The 22,731-nt window shown below is 58.3% G+C and overlaps 2 protein-coding genes across 12 annotated transcripts in view; one reads left to right on the top strand and one right to left on the bottom strand.

Annotated features, from left to right (window-relative positions):
* Window positions 1-12,991, bottom strand: part of BRD9 (bromodomain containing 9) — a 34,883-nt gene extending 21,892 nt beyond the window's left edge. For 2 of the 10 annotated variants that reach the window (XM_039480115.2, XM_039480272.2), the window contains exons 1-9: window positions 12,772-12,893; window positions 12,078-12,292; window positions 11,673-11,811; window positions 10,149-10,209; window positions 9,712-9,856; window positions 7,779-7,889; window positions 7,028-7,143; window positions 4,275-4,407; window positions 1,272-1,347 (exon numbers count right to left, since the gene is read on the bottom strand). In XM_039480115.2, coding sequence (XP_039336049.1) covers window positions 1,272-1,347; window positions 4,275-4,407; window positions 7,028-7,143; window positions 7,779-7,889; window positions 9,712-9,856; window positions 10,149-10,209; window positions 11,673-11,811; window positions 12,078-12,292; window positions 12,772-12,823 — 1,048 coding nt within the window. In that variant the 5' untranslated portion in view covers window positions 12,824-12,893. Of the gene's footprint in view, window positions 1-1,271; window positions 1,348-4,274; window positions 4,408-7,027; window positions 7,204-7,778; window positions 7,890-9,711; window positions 9,857-10,148; window positions 10,210-11,672; window positions 11,812-12,077; window positions 12,293-12,771 lie in introns of those variants that run through there. The other 8 variants (XM_039480111.2, XM_039480229.2, XM_039480354.2 and 5 more) reach the window with 7 other exon arrangements.
* A 72-nt stretch (window positions 12,992-13,063) lies between these two features.
* The window catches only part of TRIP13 (thyroid hormone receptor interactor 13), a 31,405-nt gene continuing 21,737 nt past the window's right edge, over window positions 13,064-22,731 (top strand). The window contains exons 1-3 of one of the 2 annotated variants that reach the window (XM_039480449.2): window positions 13,064-13,271; window positions 17,211-17,376; window positions 19,732-19,861. In XM_039480449.2, coding sequence (XP_039336383.1) covers window positions 13,180-13,271; window positions 17,211-17,376; window positions 19,732-19,861 — 388 coding nt within the window. In that variant the 5' untranslated portion in view covers window positions 13,064-13,179. Of the gene's footprint in view, window positions 13,272-16,092; window positions 16,708-17,210; window positions 17,377-19,731; window positions 19,862-22,731 lie in introns of those variants that run through there. The other variant, XM_074387625.1, reaches the window with a different exon arrangement.

Below are 22,731 nucleotides of genomic sequence, written 5' to 3'. Positions count from 1 at the left end.
AGCATGCATGACCCCACATGCGCCTGTGCCGCGCCGGGAGCCCCAGTGCAGCGCTGTGAGCGGAAGGCATGACCCCACACGCGCCCCATGCAGCGCCGGGAGCCCTTTCTCCATATCACAGTGGATCTGACTGTGGGGGGTGGGGGATTTTATACTGATCACCTGAAAATCAATCTGCAACATCAACTATCATTCTCAAAACTAACTGCACTGCAATTTCACTTATCACTGCAAAGTCAACACAATAAAAAGTATCACATCTTTGGCCACCACACCAGCAATACTGTGAACGTTCTCAAATGGATCACTCAACACCTCCAAGAAGAAATCCTGTCCTCCGTGCCCTAACAGCAAAGCCGTGGCACGTGCACCCAGAATGCATGAATCTGACAGGCGTCCCCTGTGCTGAATCAGCATCCACATGCCACTCACAGGGTCAGGGCAGGAGTTCCTCGGGTCCCAACCAGAACCTTGGTCTCTATACTCTTTCTTAAACTCAATATGGATCAGCAGTGTGTCCCCTTAAGGAAAGCCAGCTGAGGATTAAATAGGTCAGCTAGTTTACATTCTTCACACACTGGGGAAACCAGGCCGGCACGCTGGAGCTCGCCGAAAGACCACGTTGGCTTCACCCGCTGGCAGGCATGCGGTGGGAGCGAGGGAGGTGGAAGACGGAAAGGCAGCCCTTGCCAGACGGCAGGGTCCCGTGTGCCTGCGAGCGTGCTTCAAAGCCGAGTGAGTCACACTTTTATTCCAAGGACAAGCCTCTTAGTGACTCCCAGGCCGTGAAGGCACCCACGACAGGCCAGACAGGCCTAGGGTGCCGGCCGCCTTCACCATCGTCCTTGAAATGATCACCAAACAGGCCTTTTCTTCTAAGGTGACTTTCAAGGAGCAGGGTGGGTCCGCACTCTGGTCTTTGCTGAAGACTGAACTTGGGATGCGAACTGTTCCCGATGCCAGCGAGGTTCAGCCTTAAGGGCTTCTCGGCAGCTTTTCAGGAACGCGCCCGAGTCCCGCTGCTCTCAGGGAGCCCTGACGAGAAGGTCCACCTGGCACCCCAGCCTGCGGGACGGCCGTCTCCGCCTCCGCTCGGCACGCGTGTCACAGCAGAGCATGCAGGGATAGGAAGCCGCGCAGCTTCTCATGCTTCCCCCAGCCAACGGTTCGGGCTCTAAGCAGACAACACGCTCTTTTCATCACAGAACATGAATGGAGACCCGAAAAGCAGTGTGCAGAGAGCAGAGAGCCAGCCGCGAGCGGGCACCCACCATCAGCGTCCGGTTCAGCCGTGTTGACCACGCTGTAGAGCAGGCTGCCATCCCCGTTCCTCTTCAGATAGCCCATCTGGAAGGAAGCATGGCCTGAGTGTCTGTCCCCGCCAGGCGGCAGCGAGGCACAAACGAAATGAAGGCCAACAAGCAGGGCTTCATGGGGGTAAAACCAAGTTTGTCCAAGAACGAATGCCAGAGGCCCCGCATGGCACCGCCAGGAATGTAAGACTCGCTGGCAACAGCAGAGTGCCCCCTGGTGTCAGGGGAACCTCTCAGGCTCCCTGTGGCCCTGCTGAAAGGGGCACCGCTGAAACACAAACCTCTACCCAGAACAAACATTTAAAATTTCTTGTGAGCCTGAAGAAAGTGGAATGGTCAGCAGGTTAGCATGGCACCCCCTGACGGCGGGCAGCCCCAGCTCTCACGCATGTGTGGACTGCTTCCCACTTAAAAACCCACCATCGGAAGTACCCAGGATGAGGAGGCAGTAGTGTGTGCACTGTGGGGGTCAGGGGGAGGGGGGCTGTTGTGTGGACGTGGCTGGGCTCCAGTGCAGGGGTGATATCCACGCTGCGGTCAGAGCAGCCACCCAGCCCGCGGGGAGGAGCAGGACGTTTGTGTGGGGGCAGCCCCACAACCCCTGCGAAGTATCAGAGCCCAGACAGGAGGGCCAGAGCATTGGGGTAAAGGCAGAAGATCAGGTACAGTGGGCACTGATTTGACACACAGGTTAAGGGCAAGTGAGTCCGGTCTTCACGGAGCAGGTACAAAACTGAAAGGGAAGAAGTGGGGTGGACCCACAGTGCAGACGGAACTGGAAGTTTCACCGTAAAAACAGTTTTCAACACAGTAAACATGGGTGCCAACTGATCCCCTCTACACACAGTGTCCACGCATGTGTAGAACACACACCGGCATTTCCCAGGTCTACATGCTGAGAGGGCTGCACCCAGCACCTGGGTCTTGGCTTCTAAACAAGGTTCTCTAATAAAAAAAACCAGGGTTCCTTGGAGAACGTGACAATTCCAAGGCTGGAGCACAGTGTGCAGAGCAAGGCTATCCAGCAGAACTACAGTGCAAGCCACGCAGCCCACAACTGCCCAACACACAGCCACGCAGACCATACCCTCCCAACACGCAAGCCACGCAGCCCACAACTGCCCCAACACACAGCCATGCAGACCATACCCTCCCAACACGCAAGCCACGCAGACCATAACCTCCCAACACGCAAGCCACAAAGACCACACTCTTCCAACATGCAAGCCACGCAGACCACAACTGCCCCAACAATCCACAGACCACACTCTTCCAACATGCAAGCCACGCAGACCATACCCTCCCAACACACAATCCACACAGACCACACTCTTCCAACACGCAAGCCACGCAGACCACAACTGCCCCAACACACAGCCATGCAGACCATACCTTCCCAACACGCAAGCCATGCAGACCATGCCCTCCCAACACACAATCCACACAGACCACTCTTCCAACATGCAAGCCACGCAGACCATACCCTCCCAACACACAATCCACAAAGACCACACTCTTCCAACACGCAAGCCACGCAGACCACACTCTTCCAACACACAATCCACACAGACCACACTCTTCCAACATGCAAGCCACGCAGACCATACCTGCCCAACACACAATCCACACAGACCACACTCTTCCAACACGCAAGCCACGCAGACCACACTCTTCCAACACACAAGCCATGCAGACCACAACTTCCCAACACACAAGCCAAAGACCACAACTTCCCAACACACAAGTCACACAGACCACAATATCCCCAACATACAAGCCACATAGGCCACAACTTCCCAGCATACAAGCCACACAGGCCACAACTTCCCAACATACAAGCTAGAGACAATTTCCCAACATGCAAGTCATGCGGACCACAATTTTCCCAACACACAAACCACAGAGATCACACCCTCCCAACATGCAAGGCACACAAACTACAACTTCCCAGCATGCAAGCCACATAGACCACATCCCCCTAGCACACAAGGCATGCAGACCACACCCTCCAACACACAGGCCACAAGGACCACACCCTTCCAACACAAGCCACGCAGACCACAGCTTCCCAACACGCAAGCCACGCAGACCACAGCTTCCCAACACGCAAGTCACGCAGACCACAGCTTCCCAACACGCAAGTCACGCAGACCACAGCTTCCCAACACACAAGTCACGCAGACCACAGCTTCCCAACACACAAGCCACAGAGACCACCACAACTTTCCAGGAGGTGGAGGCAAGCAGAAGCAGATGCATCTGAAATGCCACTTCAGTGTTTTCTACATCTCATCCTATGTGCATTTTGAAAACTGTGAAAAAAAACATCAAGTTCAAATTAACGTTTTCTACAGACTACATGTTGAGATTAAATGTTGGCTCCAGAAGTAACTAAAACCTGCTAGGATTAATGTCACCTGCATCCAGGGCTACTAGGAAGACTGAGACTGCAGATAGCCTGTGCTCTGTTTCTGTTGCATGCACTAGGTCTAAAACATCTCCTGCCAGAAAAGAGAGCGCAGTCAGCTGAGTGGGCCTCACCACCACACAGACCATCTGTGGCGGCCACGTGAACACAGCAGGTGGTCTATCGTGGACCATCTGTCGGATCCAGTGCCAGCCCCCGCTGGAATAACAAACGCGGTGCAGTTACAGAGACACAGAAGTCAACACTCACTCCAAGGGAAGGGATCACCCTGCAGCAGGGCCTCCAAACGGGGTCAGTGACCACCCGGCCTCCACTGTGTGAGATGCACGCCTGCGGCAGCTCTGCCAGAGACATCCGGCCCGAGTGAAGGGACCACGAGCCTCCCGTGTGTCTGACCTGGATCCCCCGTCAGGGCCCACGCTGACCTCCTGACGCCTGTGGCTGTGCTAGATCACACGGCACTGTCCCCGAGGAGATGCCACGGAGTGTCTGGGACTGAGTGGCACCCTCGCGCAGGGGCCACGGAGCACTACCTTGCCGCCTGGGAGGAAGCGGTTGATCCTGTCCCGAGCCTCGTCAGCCGCATGCTCCACCAGCGCCAGCACGTGCTCCTCTGCAGTGCTGTCTGTCAGGCTGCAGGCGTTCCCTTCCGGCTCAAACATACAGCTGTGAGGGGGGACAACTGAGTCACCTGGAGGCAGCGCCCCACCGCACACCTGCTCCCCATAGGCCAGCACCTAACCCGGTCTCTACCCACCCTGCCCTTGGACACAGCATGGGCAGAGAGTCCCTGCCGCACACCTGCTCCCCACACGCCAGCACCGAACCTGGCCTTACCCACCCTGCCCTCGGACACAGCGCGGGCAGAGCATACTTAACTCCTTTCAGGTCTCAAAGCATTCCTTTCCACCCTCAACAAAATGACAAAACAAGAGGCTTTCATTAAAATAAAGAGCAAGTCCAAGCCAAGTAGCCAGGCTCCCTGCTATTGAACACAGTTAAGACCCAGTCACTTTAGCAACAAGAGAAACAAAGTAACAGATGAGCCACAGGTTAGTCATTAAAGGCCCCAACAGAAACGTGATGGCAAAGCTCCCCTGTGGCTACAATGGGCTCACAGCAACTAGTCGGGGCTGGTGGGGCAGGGCTGGGGGGACAGCAGCCCCTCTGCTGTGGCCAAAGAACACACAAGGACTTCAGCCATGGGCCCCGGGTTCCACCTGAAGCAGTTCTCAAACAGCTGAGGGGCATAGGCTGCAGCACCCACGGAGTGTGGAAGGTTCTAGGAGCAGGCGGGTGGGCTCCTTCCCACCCTGGGCACTTGCCTGGGCGTGGGTCTGAATGGCCTAGGGCCAGGTGCAGGCCTGGGACAAGCCCTGCCAGTGAGCACGGCCCCACCCTCGCCTGACCCACAGTGACACCCTGGGGACCCCGTGAGCTCGCAGGGAGGGTCCACTCAGGCAGCTGCGTGAGCCCGCCCCACACACGGTGCCGTGGCCCTAGGTGGAGGTGAGCCAGAGCTCAGCACACTCTGCGGACCAGACTGATGGCTGGGGAGCCAGCTCAAGGGCCCAGATCCACAGGCAACTGGGGAGCCGCAGCACCAGGGTCACTCACACCCAACCTGGGTGGTCTGCCAGGACACGGCCCCACCACAGTGCAGATGCTGACGGACACCAGCTCCAGTTCACTCTCGATGCTCGGCGACAAGGAGAGGGGCAGCCATGAAACCCTCAGCCCTGAAGGCCAGCAGCACACTCGCGTCGCGGCTGAGGCCCGACGCGCCACCAGCCAACCGCGCAGTGAGTGTGCGTGAGGCAGTGGGTGGGAAACGTGCCGCGTGGGGAGACCGCCTCGGGGACTGTGAGCCCTTCCCAGGCAACACGCTCTGGCCACACAGAGCACCCCCGTCTCCTCAGCCGAGGCTGCAGGACCCGAGGGGCTGGTCCCGAGACCGCTCTCCCTTTCGACTGCTGGCGGGAGCTACCCAGAGCAGACAGCACCCAGCCCAGCACCCCTGCCACCCCACCTGTTCAATCCACATGGGTCCCACACACACTCTGGGAAGGAAGAGACGACAGAGGGCAGTGATCAACACGATTTTTTCAAGGACATTCAACACCAACTCCAGACGGTCCCTGCCTTTCCACAAGACGGTACATGCAATATGGTTCAGCAGAAACCATCCCTCAAATGTGATCCGTCCCCAAGCTGGCAGCAGGCCACAGTCCTCTCAAGATGCTGGGACCACCACAAGCCACAGTGCTGTCAGACACACAGCCACGAGGGTGACGTCCCGGGACCAGACACACAGCCCAGAGGGTGACGTCCTGGGACCAGACACACAGCCCCAAGGGTGACGTCCCGGGACCAGACACACAGCCCCGAGGGTGACGTCCCGGGACCCGCTCCCTGGGGCCTGCACTCAACAAGTGACACAACACACACAACATCTCGTGACGCAGCAGGCTCTGTGCCAGGTGCCTCTGGCCGGCTGGAAGCCATGGTAGGTGTTCTCAGTGCCTGAAAGCCAGCTGGTGATACTCCCGCTTTGTTTGGTTTTGTCAGGAAGCCGCCTCAAGCATGTGGAGGAGCGTCCACGGGAATGACAAGTGATAGAGACTTTAATGAGATCTCAATGCTCAGCCGTCATGAGACAGAGGCCCCAGGAAAACCACTCTGGCCTTTAGAGAAAAAGGAGGAAGGTTCCCTGAAGGCACACCCGAGTCAGCTGCTCCCTGTGGGAGGGAGGGAGCAGAGCTCTGGGAAGCTGCGGCCTGCAGTCCTCACCTGCTTCTGCTGCAGCATCCACACCTCCTGACCCCGGGGCTGCAGCTGCCGCCCCAGCATCTACACAGACAGACATGGACGCGCGCAGCTCAGGGGTGTGTACCCGCCCCGGGGCAGGAAAGAAGCCCCTGCCAACACTGGCTGCCCAAAGTGGGCCCATCTGTGCTGCACAGCCTGGGACGAGGGCACAGCCTCGGCTGCCAGCAGGCGCAGTACAGGGGAGGGAGGGGCCGATGAGCTTAAACAGCACTCGTGTGGAGACAGCAACCACCAATCAGCAGCAGACGCAGGGCAGGGTGTCCAGAGGGGCAAGGGGTGCCACACCCGGGTCGGAGAGTGCACGTGGCCGGTGAGCGGGAGGGGCGGTCTGACCGTGCTCCTCCAAAGCCGTCTAGGTGACATCGTCCCCTCACTCACTGTCCCCCGCAAAGCACCTGCTTTCCTGGTGGTGGTGCTCAACTCCAACAGGCAAATGCAGCTTCCAAAGAGCCTTTACCTGAGAACTTCTCTACTCGGCTTTTTGGATTTCTTGGCAGTTTCTACTCGTACAGGTACAACCTCAGGAACAGGTTCCTCAACAGCTGTGTCTTCGCCGCCCAGAAGAGCTGCCTGCTGAGAGAAATCCATGTCCTGCATAAACGACATGCTGCGCTTCAAAGCTAACAGCCGCTCCTGGAACCAGAAAGGACAGAGCAGCAGGGATTTACCTCTCCCTCACAGCCAGGCGCGTGACGATGGGATGGGATGGGGATGACCACAGCCTCACCTGGCCTAACAGCTAACTCTCCACGGCAGAGCGGCGGGAGCAGACGCGGGCCTGACCCACCGCCACAGCGCGGCAGGGGCTAGACCTCAGCTTCACCTTCACCTACGTGGGACGCATGCAGCCTGGCTCACGGCACAGATCGGGGAAGCCACTCGGCATGGCCAAGGAAGATGAGGATGTCCCGCCTGGATTCCTGAGGCAGCCACGCAAAACAAGCCCGCAAGGCTGGCTGCAATCCAGCAAGATGGACACCCAGGCTTAAGATCGAGAGAGGCAAACTTTCCACCAACCCTAAGTGAGACGTTACAGCTAGGTCATGAGCAGAAAGGGCGGCCGGAGAGGGCGGGTGGGGACGTCTACCCTAGAGCAAAGGGGGCAACTCCATGAGGGCGGCAGTGGATGAGCATGTGTTCACTGTGAGGCTGCCTTCGTGAGCAGCACCCCGCTCTCCGTAGCTCGCTGCCGCCAGCGAGTCTCTTACTTTGCTCATCATCTTAAAGCCTGCGTGAAGGATCTTCTTCGCCAGCTTGTAGTACACGGTATCTGGTCTATTGTACGTCATCGCGTTATCACACATCAGCTTGAAATCTGCCTGAAAAAAGGAAAGACTTACTGAGTTTGAAATGCCACACAGACAACATCCAAGTTCCAGATTACTATCATAAGAGACAAAAAGGAAAAAGCCACAATTTCGCAGAACGCAAACTCGGCTCTCTGATCTAAAAACAATGTCTAAGAACTTAGATTTTCTTAGCTGCTTATTGGTCTTGCAGGAAAAATTTTACAGTGAAGAGCTGGCCGAGCCTGTAAGTTCTTTCTACGCGTCACACAAACGCTGTGCGAGGAGAAAGGAGCATCGCAGCCTGTGCTTCCAGCACCGCTCCAGAACACGCACAGGAACAAGAAGCAACAATCTGATTCTTTTAAGTAAAAGCTGAGGGATGAAGGCAGGTGCGAGACACAATGACATGCTCTGGCTCTAGAATTCTTCCATGGAATACAATTTAAAATTTTGTCTACAAATAGCTCCCTCAAACTACTAGAAAAAGACTTTGCCCCCCAAAAGAAGACCCTTATTTCATAATTTATGCAAAAAATACGGAAACATCAGGATTTTATTATGATAACCAGTTTCCTCAGCACAGGCCTCTCAAAGGTGAATACCAATATCAGGCTGGAGAGTCACCCTGGAGGCCAGCGCCCTGACGGGAATGTGCCCTTGGGACCTCACCAAGTCCTGGTGCCCGAGCCAGCAGCCCCAGGGCCCGGCCCGAGGCTATAGAGCCCCTCCCCTGAAGACCCTCACTCAGGACACTCCACAGAGTGGGCGCTGCTCCCCTGCTCACTTTGTTGCTAGGAATGAGGAGACTGTGGCCACAGCTGGGAATACAGGGGGCTTCAGGGCATGGAGCGCCCCACAGCTGCCCTCGGGCACTGCCCGATCCTCTCCTAAGGTTCCTGTTCTCCCACTCTCCTTTCAGTCTGTTCTGTTGTGTTTCTGAGAGTCAGCAAACCCTTCAGTCAATGTGTCACAAAAACAGAAAAGTCAGGCTTTTCCAAAGCTAACGGAACCTAAGAGAGAAACTTAATGGCTTTCTCAACTATATTAATGTCGATTTTATCAGGCATCTATTTTGTTTTCTTCCCACAGGCTGCAAAACCAATGTTAATTTTCATAGCCAGTAAAAAGAAACAGAGTTAAGAGCAAAGTATTCAGGAGACAAAAAAAAACTTATTATGCTAAAAAAATTAAAAGCTCAATTATTATAAGACAAAAGTAAGAATTAAAAAGTATTTCTTTTTTTTTTGAGACAGTCTTGCTCCATCGCTGGGCGCCAGGCTGGAGTGCAATGGCTCAGTCTCGGCTCACTGAAACCTCCGCCTCCCAGGTTCAAGCAATTCTCCTGCCTCAGCCTCCCTAGTAGCTGGGACTACAGGCAAACGCCACCACGCTCAGTTAATTTTCGTTTTTAGTAGAGATGGGGTTTCACCACGGTCTCGATCTCTTGACCTTGTGATCTGTCCGCCTCAGCCTCCCAAAGTGCTGGGATTACAGGCGTGAGCCACCGCGCCCATCTAAGAAGTATGTTTTTTAAAATGTCTAGCCTCAAGCCATGCCACAAAGGATACCTCGCTGCTTAAGACAACATGCCCTGTTCACGCCAGCACACTAACTGAGAAAGAAAAGACAGGCTTCTAACAGCGCTGCAACAAGGTCTCGATTCTAGACCAGAGCACAAGAGAGAATGCTCACAACCAATCATTTCCTTACGAGACGTTTGTAAAGCATCACCCAAACAGAAACCCGGGTGAATGCACAAAAACTACACATGACCTGAGGTGAACAAAGTTTTCACTAGACACAATTACACAGAACTAAGTCACGATTATTTTGGGCAATGAAAGTAACTTACCTTAAATTCTGTAACTGACTTGTATTCGTTAGCTACAATTTTGTCTTTCATGGTGCCGAAATCCATGGGATGTTTTATTATCATTGAATATCCAGGAGCAATTGCATCCGTGACAGGAAAAGCAAAAAATCCATGGGGATCTTTTCTGAAAGCAAAGACATCTTTGTGGAAAAATCTAGATTTCTAAATGATAAAAAATCACTTACAATCTAAAAATTTGATTCCGCTGACCGAATTTTGTTTCTTAAAAGTAAAACGTTCCTAGAGTCCATGAACTCTTCCCGTCCACCCCAACATGGACCAGGAGTTACCAAGAGAAGGTGCAGGGTCTGTTTCACAGCTGATGGGGCTGGGGTGCAGAATGAGACCTCAGAAAATAAAGACGGCACCACACCACACCCCCCCAACACAAGCTCTTCAGAAACACCCAGGCTTACCTCTGGAGCTGGCGGAGGAAGTGCTCCAGGAGCTGCTGAATAGGTGTGCTCTCATTTTCGGCTGACAATTTAAGGGAAAAAAAATTGAATACAAAGACTTTGGTATCCCTTCAATAGACAGCTCCAAGTTCACAGTATCTGTCTGCTTGGTGTCTCACCGCATTTTAAGTTCCAGCGAGAACTGGGGATACAAAGACACATCCGACTCAGCCTTGGCTCCCACGACGCTCAGCCGGGCGGGAAAGGGCACCCGCATGCAGCAAGAGTGGTGGAAACCCCGTGTGACACCCGGTAACCCTTACATCAACAAACGCCTGATCCCTGTTTTCAGCTCCTGGCACTACTCTAGGCAGGGGATGAAGGATAGCACAGAGGCTCTGGGTGGAAAGCTCGATCCTGTATTCGCCCATTATTATTTCACTTGAGGTCCGCTCAACATTCCACAAAAACTAAATAACTAAATGGCTGGCGTGGTGGCGTGTGCCTGCAGTCTCAGCAACGTGGGAGGCGGAGGTAGGAGGATCGCTTGAGCCCAGGGTTATCCGAGCCCAGGAGTGAATTATGACACTGCCCTCCAGCCTGTGCGCCAAAACGAGACCTCGTTTCAAGAATAAATTAAAAGAAGAAAATGCCTGAAGAGCAAAATGACCACAGAAACTCAGAGACCAGCAGTATGCCAAAACTTTCCTTTGGTGGAGTCAGCAGGGCTCAGATGGTTTCTGATGTCCTGAACGTCTGCAGGACTAGCCTACCACTGCCTGAGGTCCCACTTTCCCCACAATCCAGGAACCGCTAGACGCTGAGAGTCACCTGGAAGAGACACTGTGTGTCTTAGGTACAAATGCCTCATTACTGTGAGTGGTGCACACTAAGGTTGGGGACAAGGAGAACCCAGAGGGCAAGCCCTTATCGGCTGGAAATTCCAGCCAAATGCCATCCTTGGCAGCCGGTGCCCACGACAGAAATTCTACGGAAGGTCTGCAACTCCCTTCGCCTCAGCCTATGGTCACTTTGAGCTTCAGACCCACTCTTTTGGCCTCCGGGTCCCTTCGACCAAGGGGAACTACCTGCGCTTTCACTGACATGCCTCTCTCTTCCCACTGTGACCCTGTGGGGCAACTCTTTTGACACTGTTCTGTTTGGTGCTAAGTGCGGACAAAACCAAACGTTTAGACCCAGGGCTGGCAAACTTTTTACGTAAAGGCCAGAAAAAAAATAGTCTAGGCTTTGCTGGTCCCATATGACTGATCTCTGTGGATACGCCTTTTTGTTTCTTTTTACAAGCCCTTAAAACACACAGAAACCACCCACAGCTAACAAGTGAAAAAACAAACCTCAAGGGCACCCGTAGCCGCCACCCAGGCCTTGCTCTAGACACTCAAAGCCGCCAGAGGAAAGAAACCTCAGATAGGATAGCCGGAATGAGGCCCCGGAAATACCAGTCGGCCTCCCTCCCCTGTTTCACGGCGCCGACCCCTAGTTTACGAGGATCAGTGAACACCCGGAGAGTCTCTAAGAGCCGACCCTTGCCTGGCTGTGTCCGGCAGGCTCGGATGGGCCGATCTGGGGGCGGCTCCACCTCCACCTTCTTCCCGGGGTCAAAGTCGTCAGCCTCTCCCTCCGTGTCGCAGTGCTCCCGCTCTCGCTTCCGCTTCTTCTCCTCCTGGGAGGCAGAGCCGAGGGAGTGAGCGGCGGGAGCAGGGGCATCCAGACACCTCCGCCCATCCCCCTCGGTTCTCAGGACGGACAGAGCGAAGGGGAAGCCCCTCGCCACCCTGGGCTCCCTGCTCACGGGGAGCCGGGCAGGGCCTGCAGAGGACGCACGCGGCGGGTTCCCGGCCCCGAGCCCGTCGGCCTCCGCTCCCCGCGACCCGCCCCTCCGCCTGCGTCCCGGGACCCGCTCCGCGCGGGCCGCCGCGGCTCCTTTACCTTCCGTTTCCTCCGCTCCTCGTCGTCCAGACGCTTCTCCTTCTCGGACTTCTTCTTCTTCTTCTTCTTCTTCTCTCTGTGCCTCTCTCGCTCGTGGTCGGACCTGTCATCGTAGTAGCTGGAGTCGTGGCCGGACCCCGAGAGCTCAGTCACTTCGCTTCCTCCGACCTTGAGGACCAGCTTCAGGGGCTTCTCCAGGGGCTTGTCGGCGTAATCTGCAGACGCAGACCGGGCGTCACGGCGCGCTCCGGCGCGGGCGGCGCGCAGCGGAGAGGCCGCCCTGGGGAGCGCAGCCGGGCCGCCGGCCGCCGGGGAGAGCCGCAGGGCCCGCGCCCCGCGGCCTCCCGTTGCTCCCTCCGCAGCCGGTGTCCTCACGGGGCAGGCCCCGTGGGACGCTGCTCCCTTCACCCGGCCGCGAAGGTCCGTGAATCGGGAGGAACCCGGAACCCCGGGCCCGATCTCCCTCCCAGAAACCGCCAGCCCCGCGGCTCACCCCGGCCCGCCTGCCCGGGCCCCGCGCCGCGCGGACGCCCCCGGAGCTGCTGCGGGGGCCGGGCCGAGGAAGGGCGGGAGAAAGGGCCGCGAGCTTCTCCCCGAGCGTCTCCGGGGCCGGGGCCGGCCCCTCCCGCGCGCCCGGAACGCCGCCCCGAGCCCGGGGCCCGCCCGCCGCGCGTCACAAAGCGCCGCCGCTCACCCTCGTAGGACGAGCGCCACTCGGCCTTGTGCTTCTTGTGCTTCTTGCCCATGGCGACGCCGGCGGCGGGCCCGGGGCGGGGGCCGGGAGCAGTGGGGACCCGGCCGGACCGCCGCCGCCGCCGCCGCCGCCCCCCGGTCCCGGCTGGCCGCCCGCGCTCGCCGCGCGGAGCCTGCCCAACCCGCCGAACCCTCCGGGCCGCGCCGGAAGCAGGGCGGGGCGGGGCCGCGGCAGGAAGTGACCCTGCCGGGCCCGAGCGCTTCCGGGTCAGGAGGCGGTTCGCCTCGCGCGGCAGATTCGAAGCTCGGGCGGGGCCGGCGGGCCGAGGCGGCGGCTGTGGCGGCGACGCAGGGCGTGAGGCGGCGGCGGCGACGCTCCGGTCGGGTCCCCACTGCTCCCGGGGGCGCCATGGACGAGGCCGTGGGCGACCTGAAGCAGGCGCTTCCCTGTGTGGCCGAGTCGCCGACGGTCCACGTGGAGGTGCATCAGCGCGGCGGCAGGTGAGCCGGGCCGGCCGCTCCCACCCTCCGGGCGACCCCAGCGCCGCACCGAGCCCCGACACCGGGGCGCCCGCCCGCCCGCCGCGCCCCCGGCGCGCTGATTCCGATGCGCCTCCACCCCAGCCACACCCCTCCCGGCCCCCCGGGGTGCCGACCCCAGCTCGCAGCTGAGCCCCCATCGGACCCCGGCCCACTGGCCCGGCCCTGGCCCTGCCCGGCTGTTCCGCAGGGTGCTGAGCGGGCCCCGCGTCCCCCGTTGGAGGACAGGATGGCAGCATTCCGGAGAGCTCAGCCGAAAGCGGGGCTGCTACTTTTTGAGCCACTGCTTTTCAGACCCTTTAATTGTGTCCCGTTCCTCACGGATGTTAAGGTTGTGGGGTTCAAAGCAAATCCCACTCACTTGTGACCAGGCCAGTTCATGGTATGGCGGGGGCCTGTAGGCTGCGCTGCTGCCTGGAGTGGAGGGGGCTCAGCCGCAGGTGGGACCGTCCCAGACCCTCCTCGCGTCTGCGGAGGGTGGACCCGGGTCAGGTGGGACCGTCCCAGACCCTCCTCGCGTCTGCGGAGGGTGGACCCGGGTCAGGTGGGACCGTCCCAGACCCTCCTCGCGTCTGCGGAGGGTGGACCCGGGTCAGCTGGGACCGTCCCAGACCCTCCTCGTGTCTGCGGAGGGTGGACCCGGGTCAGCTGGGACCGTCCCAGACCCTCCTCGTGTCTGCGGAGGGTGGACCCGGGTCCGCTGGGACCGTCCCAGACCCTCCTCGTGTCTGCGGAGGGTGGACCCGGGTCAGGTCGGACCGTCACAGACCCTCCTCGTGTCTGCGGAGGGTGGACCCGGGTCAGCTGGGACCGTCACAGACCCTCCTCGTGTCTGCGGAGGGTGGACCCGGGTCAGCTGGGACCGTCCCAGACCCTCCTCGTGTCTGCGGAGGGTGGACCCGGGTCAGCTGGGACCGTCCCAGACCCTCCTCGTGTCTGCGGAGGGTGGACCCGGGTCAGCTGGGACCGTCCCAGACCCTCCTCGTGTCTGCGGAGGGTGGACCCGGGTCAGCTGGGACCGTCCCAGACCCTCCTCGTGTCTGCGGAGGGTGGACCCGGGTCAGGTGGGACCGTCACAGACCCTCCTCGTGTCTGCGGAGGGTGGACCCGGGTCAGCTGGGACCGTCCCAGACCCTCCTCGCGTCTGCGGAGGGTGGACCCGGGTCAGGTGGGACCGTCACAGACCCTCCTCGTGTCTGCGGAGGGTGGACCCGGGTCAGCTGGGACCGTCACAGACCCTCCTCGTGTCTGCGGAGGGTGGACCCGGGTCAGCTGGGACCGTCCCAGACCCTCCTCGTGTCTGCGGAGGGTGGACCCGGGTCAGCTGGGACCGTCCCAGACCCTCCTCGTGTCTGCGGAGGGTGGACCCGGGTCAGCTGGGACCGTCCCAGACCCTCCTCGCGTCTGCGGAGGGTGGACCCGGGTCAGCTGGGACCGTCCCAGACCCTCCTCGTGTCTGCGGAGGGTGGACCCGGGTCAGCTGGGACCGTCCCAGACCCTCCTCGCGTCTGCGGAGGGTGGACCCGGGTCGGCTGGGACCGTCCCAGACCCTCCTCGTGTCTGCGGAGGGTGGACCCGGGTCGGGTGGGACCGTCCCAGACCCTCCTCGTGTCTGCGGAGGGTGGACCCGGGTCAGCTGGGACCGTCCCAGACCCTCCTCGTGTCTGCGGAGGGTGGACCCGGGTCAGCTGGGACCGTCCCAGACCCTCCTCGTGTCTGCGGAGGGTGGACCCGGGTCAGCTGGGACCGTCCCAGACCCTCCTCGTGTCTGCGGAGGGTGGACCCGGGTCAGCTGGGACCGTCCCAGACCCTCCTCGTGTCTGCGGAGGGTGGACCCGGGTCGGGTGGGACCGTCACAGACCCTCCTCGTGTCTGCGGAGGGTGGACCCGGGTCAGGTGGGACCGTCACAGACCCTCCTCGTGTCTGCGGAGGGTGGACCCGGGTCGGGTGGGACCGTCCCAGACCCTCCTCGTGTCTGCGGAGGGTGGACCCGGGTCGGGTGGGACCGTCACAGACCCTCCTCGTGTCTGCGAAGGGTGGACCCGGGTCAGGTGGGACCATCACAGACCCTCCTCGTGTCTGCGGAGGGTGGACCCGGGTCAGCTGGGACCGTCCCAGACCCTCCTCGTGTCTGCGGAGGGTGGACCCGGGTCAGGTGGGACCGTCCCAGACCCTCCTCGTGTCTGCGGAGGGTGGACCCGGGTCAGCTGGGACCGTCCCAGACCCTCCTCGTGTCTGCGGAGGGTGGACCCGGGTCAGGTGGGACCGTCACAGACCCTTCTCGTGTCTGCGGAGGGTGGACCCGGGTCCGCTGGGACCGTCCCAGACCCTCCTCGTGTCTGCGGAGGGTGGACCCGGGTCAGGTGGGACCGTCCCAGACCCTCCTCGTGTCTGCGGAGGGTGGACCCGGGTCAGCTGGGACCGTCCCAGACCCTCCTCGTGTCTGCGGAGGGTGGACCCGGGTCAGGTGGGACCGTCCCAGACCCTCCTCGTGTCTGCGGAGGGTGGACCCGGGTCAGCTGGGACCGTCCCAGACCCTCCTCGTGTCTGCGGAGGGTGGACCCGGGTCAGGTGGGACCGTCCCAGACCCTCCTTGTGTCTGCGGAGGGTGGACCCGGGTCAGCTGGGACCGTCACAGACCCTCCTCGCGTCTGCGGAGGGTGGACCCGGGTCAGGTGGGACCGTCCCAGACCCTCCTCGTGTCTGCGGAGGGTGGACCCGGGTCAGCTGGGACCGTCACAGACCCTCCTCGCGTCTGCGGAGGGTGGACCCGGGTCAGCTGGGACCGTCACAGACCCTCCTCGTGTCTGCGGAGGGTGGACCCGGGTCAGCTGGGACCGTCACAGACCCTCCTCGTGTCTGCGGAGGGTGGACCCAGGTCAGGTGAGACTACCAGTCTCAGAGGGGATGCAGAGAAAGTGACCTTTCCTTTAACAGAACAGCTGTTGACTGGGTATCTTCTAGGTGCTGGAGTTCAGACACCTCAGTGTAATTTTACCAGGGCCCAGAGACACCTGCACAAAGCCCCCCACAGCCTTGTGACACCTACATGAACTCCTTAGGGCCCAGAGACACCCGCACACAGTGCCACCGCAGCCTGGAGACAGCCAGGGACAGCCACATGTGGGCATAATCACAGCAGAGCACAGCTGCGCCTGGAGGATACCTGTACACAGCTGCAGCAGAGTTCATGGACACCTGCGTGCAACCACAGCGTGCACTGTGGTCACTGCCTTGTAGGGTGCTGGGATGAATGCAGAGGGGCCACGTGTCACCTGCCTGGCTCTGAGGGGCCTGTCCGGGAGGGCTCGGGGGAGGCAGACATTGAGTAGAACCCAAAGAGTGACTGCAGCTCATGAGCCCAATAAGCTGGGACCATGCACGGGGGGCACAAAGGTGAGATCCAGGACCAGGTCACTGTTGTGGAAAGGGGAGCTATCAGGAGTACAGTGGCAAGGTGGGCTGCAGGGAGCACGGGATGCCAAGCTTAAAGCATTAGGTTTTCTCAGCACGAATCACAGGACTCCAGGCCTGACTCCACAGCTGTGAATTTCATTAATAGCAAAAGCCAGCATTTATTGGGTGCTTACTATGTGCCAGATATCATCCTAAACACTTTGAATATATTAATGACTCTTCACAGTGCACAGAAAGAACTCTGACTGTTCGGTTTTTCTAACTGGGAGCTGAGGCACAGCTTCCTCAGGGCACAGCTGGTAGAGGCCCCACAGGCAAGGGGTGGCCCTAAATTAGACCCCCAGGCAGGCCAGCTCCAGCCTGTCCTCTTAACTACCGCACTTTTTTATGTGTCATCTAAGTTCTTAAAAAACACTTAATTTTAACGTCTTGTTTTTGAAGTAAGATCTTTTATGTGTGTTTTGGTTTTGTTTTGTTTTTAGCACTGCAAAAAAAGAAGACATAAAGCTGAGTGTCAGAAAGCTACTCAACAGACATAATATTGTGTTTGGTGATTACACATGGACTGAGTTTGATGAACCTTTTTTGACCAGAAATGTGCAGTCTGTGTCTATCGTTGACACAGAATTAAAGGTTAAAGACTCACAGGTAAGTTGCTAATTTCCTGGGCCACATAACAGCTGAATACAAAGGCTGTGTCATGAATGTCTTTTGCTGTTTTCATAGCATGTTGTCAGAAACAGGTTCACTTCTCTGTGAGTCTGGGTGACTAGACTAGTGCTGGGAGTAGGAAGTGGTCCTGACATCAGGGTGCTCTCAGTACAGCAGGGGACAGACTGGGAACGAAGAACGAGAATGCAGCACTGTAGGACAGTGGGCTGGGCTGGGGAGGCCTGTGTATTGTGTCTCATTCTTCAGAGAACAAATGTTTATGAAGTGCTCAGTGTGTGCTAGGGCCATCGGAGGTGTGGGGGCTCCAGGGATGAGGAGGCGGCATCGGGGGTGTGGGGGCTCCAGGGATGAGGAGGCGGCATCGGGGGTGTGGGGGCTCCAGGGATGAGGAGGCGGCATCGGGGGTGTGGGGGCTCCAGGGATGAGGAGGCGGCATCGGGGGTGTGGGGGCTCCAGGGATGAGGCGGCATCGGGGGTGTGGGGGCTCCAGGGATGAGGAGGCGGCATCGCGGGTGTGGGGGCTCCAGGGATGAGGAGGCGGCATCGCGGGTGTGGGGGCTCCAGGGATGAGGAGGCGGCATCGCGGGTGTGGGGGCTCCAGGGATGAGGAGGCGGCATCGGGGGTGTGGGGGCTCCAGGGATGAGGAGGCGGCATCGGGGGTTTGGGGGCTCCAGGGATGAGGCGGCATCGGGGGTGTGGGGGCTCCAGGGATGAGGAGGCGGCATCGCGGGTGTGGGGGCTCCAGGGATGAGGAGGCGGCATCGCGGGTGTGGGGGCTCCAGGGATGAGGAGGTAGCATCGGAGGTGTGGGGGCTCCAGGGATGTGGAGGTGGCATTGGGGGTGTGGGGGCTCCAGGGATGAGGAGGCGGCATCGGGGGTGTGGGGGCTCCAGGGATGTGGAGGTGGCATTGGGGGTGTGGGGGCTCCAGGGATGAGGAGGTGGCATCGGGGGTATGGGGGCTTCAGGGGGTGTGGGGGCTCCAGGGATGAGGAGGTGGCATTGGGGGTGTGGGGGCTCCAGAGGGCAGGTCTTCATCTCATCCCACGCATGGCCTCGTCCCCCACTGTCTGAGTTGGTGTGTGGGAGTTAGAGGAGCTTTGTGTGAGGCCGTGGATGCACTGGGGCAGTCCTGGCACCAGTATAAAAAGGCCTGCAATGTATTCCTGAGGAAGAAGTGTCACTTCAGTGTGCTGTCCCTGCCCCGTAGAGAACAGAGGTGCAGGACAGGCTTGGCACTAAATTCCGCTGGCGAGGTGGACCTCCTCAGTCATATGTTGGGGCGCGTGTTTGTTCGTGGTCACTGAGAGCTGACGCTCCATGGGTTCAGCCAGTCTGAGGGAAGGAGGAGCTTCCCACACTGGTATGGACGGATGGACAGCTAGCTGGAGGGCTCCGGGGGTGCCCAGGGAAAGTAGTAATGTCCCCTCTTTGGCTGCAGATTCACTTGTAGGAATTTTTCTTGGCTGATAATTCTGCAGTTTCGTGGGTCTTTCTGAACAGATGCTTGTTAAATGTTGCTAATAATAGCCAACAATTTGAAGTATTTTAACTCTACACCAGAGATCAGTTACTAACTGTAAGAATTCCACACATCTGCACCGTGTGCAATGTAGCCAATGAAGAAGAATGAAATAGATTTCTATCTACTGATATAAACATTTCTTTGAGTTATGCCAAACACTAAAAGGCACAGGTTAGGAACCTGGTGGGTGAGGTGGCTCATGCCTGCAGTCCCAACACTGGGAGGCAGATGGAAGGATCACTTGAGGTCAGAAATTGGAGACTGGCCTGGGGAACATAGCAAGACCCTGTCTCTAAAAAGAGTTTTTAAAAATTAGCCAATGTGGGGGTACACACACCTAGTGCCAGCTACTCAGGAGGCTGAAGGTGGGAGGATCACTCACTTGAATCCAGGAATGTAATCCTGCTGTGAGCTGTGGTCTTGCCACTGCACTCTAGCCTGGGAGACAGAGCAAGATCCTGTCTCAAAAAATAGCTTAATTAAAGAAAAAAAAAAACCCTTTTGGTCAAAGTCAACTGAGATCATGTTTCTAGACTCCAATGACATCCCAAAGGTTGGATTTAGGCACTTTCTTTATCCAGGAAGTGGGTGTAGGGCCCAACAGGCAAGGGATGGGTATACACTTTTAAAAGAGCTAATCCCCAGTCTGAAGTAAATTCATAGCCTTCTCATCTAATCTTAAACTACTTTTTATTACACTACACATTCAGTTTTTATTTGTAGACCTTAACATCTAATTTGTATGGGTAGAAATGAGTGAGCTATCTTAAATGTGTGTAGATTAATGTGGCTTTCTGTCATTATAGCCTATTGATTTGAGTGCCTGCAAGGTTGCACTTCACATCTTCCAGCTGAATGAAGATGGCCCCAGCAGTGAAAATCTGGAGGAAGAGACAGAAAACATAATTGCAGCAAATCACTGGGTTCTGCCTGCAGGTATCGGGGTGATGCTGAGATATGGATGTGATGCTGAGGCGCGGGGGTGATGCTGAGGCACGGGGGTGATGCTGAGGCGCGGGGGTGATGCTGAGGAGTAGGGGTGATGCTGAGATATGGATGTGATGCTGAGGAGTGGGGGTGATGCTGAGATATGGATGTGATGCTGAGGCGCGGGGGTGATGCTGAGGAGTAGGGGTGATGCTGAGATACGGATGTGATGCTGAGGAGTAGGGGTGATGCTGAGATATGGATGTGATGCTGAGGAGTGGGGGTGATGCTGAGGTGCGGGGGTGATGCTGAGGAGCAGGGGTGTTGCTGAGGCGGGGGGGTGATGCTGAGGAGTGGGGGGTGATGCTGAGGAGTGGGGGGTGATGCTGAGACGCGGGGGTGATGCTGAGATATGGATGTGATGCTGAGGAGCGGGGGTGATGTTGAGCGGGGGTGATGCTGAGGAGTGGGGGGTGATGCTGAGGAGTGGGGGTGATGCTGAGGCGGGGGGTGATGCTGAGGAGTGGGGGGTGATGCTGAGGAGCGGGGGTGATGCTGAGATATGGATGTGATGCTGAGGAGCGGGGGTGATGTTGAGCGGGGGTGATGCTGAGGAGTGGGGGGTGATGCTGAGGAGTGGGGGTGATGCTGAGGCGGGGGGGTGATGCTGAGGAGTCGGGGGTGATGCTGAGGAGCGGGGGTGATGCTGAGGAGCGGGGGGTGATGCTGAGGCGCAGGGGTGATGCTGAGATATGGATGTGATGCTGAGGAGCGGGGGTGATGTTGAGCGGGGGTGATGTTGAGGAGTGGGGGGTGATGCTGAGGAGTGGGGGGTGATGCTGAGGAGCGGGGGTAATGCTGAGGAGTGGGGGGTGATGCTGAGACGCGGGGGTGATGCTGAGATATGGATGTGATGCTGAGGAGCGGGGGTGATGTTGAGCGGGGGTGATGTTGAGGAGTGGGGGGTGATGCTGAGGAGTGGGGGGTGATGCTGAGGAGCGGGGGTAATGCTGAGGAGTGGGGGGTGATGCTGAGGAGCGGGGGTGATGCTGAGGAGAGGGGGGTGATGCTGAGATATGGATGTGATGCTGAGGAGCGGGGGTGATGTTGAGCAGGGGTGATGTTGAGGAGTGGGGGGTGATGCTGAGGAGTGGGGGGTGATGCTGAGGCGGGGGGGTGATACTGAGGAGTGAAGGTGATGCTGAGGAGCAAGGGTGATGCTGAGGCGGGGGGGTGATGCTGAGGAATGGGGGGTGATGCTGAGGAGCAGGGGTGATGCTGAGGAGTGGGGGGTGATGCTGAGGAGTGGGGGGTGATGCTGAGGTGCGGGGGTGATGCTGAGGAGCGGGGGTGATGCTGAGGAGTCGGGGGTGATGCTGAGGAGTGGGGGTGATGCTGAGGAGTGGGGGGTGATGCTGAGGAGCGGGGGTGATGCTGAGGAGCGGGGGTGATGCTGAGGAGTGGGGGGTGATGCTGAGGAGCGGGGGTGATGCTGAGGAGTGGGGGGTGATGCTGAGGAGTGGGGGTGATGCTCTGGAGCGGGGGTGATGTTGAGGAGTGGGGGGTGATGCTGAGGAGTGGGGGTGATGCTGAGGAGTGGGGGGTGATGCTGAGGCGCGGGGGTGATGCTGAGGAGCGGGGGTGATGCTGAGGAGTGGGGGGTGATGCTGAGGAGCGGGGGTGATGCTGAGGAGTGGGGGTGATGCTCTGGCGCGGGGGTGATGCTGAGATATGGATGTGATGCTGAGGAGCGGGGGTGATGTTGAGGAGTGGGGGGTGATGCTGAGGAGTGGGGGGTGATGCTGAGGAGTGGGGGTGATGCTCTGGCGCGGGGGTGATGCTGAGATATGGATGTGATGCTGAGGAGCGGGGGTGATGTTGAGGAGTGGGGGGTGATGCTGAGGAGTGGGGGGTGATGCTGAGGAGTGGGGGGTGATGCTGAGGAGCGGGGCAGGTGATGCTGAGGAGTGGGAGTGATGGTAAGATGTGAGGTATGGCCGGGCACGGTGGCTCAAGCCTGTAATCCCAGCACTTTGGGAGGCTGAGGCGGGTGGATCACGAGGTCAAGAGATCGAGACCATCCTGGTCAACATGGTGAAACCCCGTCTCTACTAAAAATAAAAAAACTAGCTGGGCGTGATGGCGCGTGCCTGTAATCCCAGCTACTTAGGAGGCTGAGGCAGGAGAATTGCCTGAGCCCAGGAAGCGGAGGTTGCAGTGAGCCGAGATCGCGCCATTGCACTCCAGCCTGGGCGACAAGAGCGAAACTCCATCTCATTTAAAAAAAAAAAAAAAAAAAAAGATGTGAGGTCTGATGGCACAGTGTAGTATAGGCCGAGGTCAGAGGACTGCACACTCCCTGCCGTGTCTGTGTTCCAGGGCGTTCTGTTTGTCCGTTTGTTCTGTTGGATTTTAGAATGTTTTATCTCTTACGAAATGGAAAGTAGATCAGAACAGAGAAAAGTAGAGATTTCCAGTGTGGGATTGTACCATTCCTTTGGGTGGGTTCCTCAGAGTCACGGCCAGCAGACAGTGTCCCTGTGCTCTCCTCATGTGCCCCGTTGGCCCGCCCTGCTGAGCGGCTCCCTTCTGTCTTCTTTATGCATCTCTGTGGGCGTGGCTGATGGGCTCTAGCAGGCCGGGGCCAGGGCTGAATTCCGTCATCGTGTGGCGAAACGGGTGGATTTAGTGTCTGAGCTTGTGTTGAAGCATGCGTCCACAAAAGACAATTATCAGTGGTCATGATCATAAATCTTATGATGTGCTGTGTGCCACAATAAAAATGGATAGTTTAATGAAAACATTATATGTGGGGATTATAATACACATAAATGTAAAATATATGACAACAGTATCGCAAAAGATGGATAGGAAGTTAA

Source organism: Saimiri boliviensis, chromosome 1 (assembly GCF_048565385.1).
Source record: "Saimiri boliviensis isolate mSaiBol1 chromosome 1, mSaiBol1.pri, whole genome shotgun sequence".
Lineage (NCBI taxonomy): Eukaryota > Metazoa > Chordata > Mammalia > Primates > Cebidae > Saimiri > Saimiri boliviensis.
This window is presented reverse-complemented; position numbering and strand designations above follow the sequence as displayed.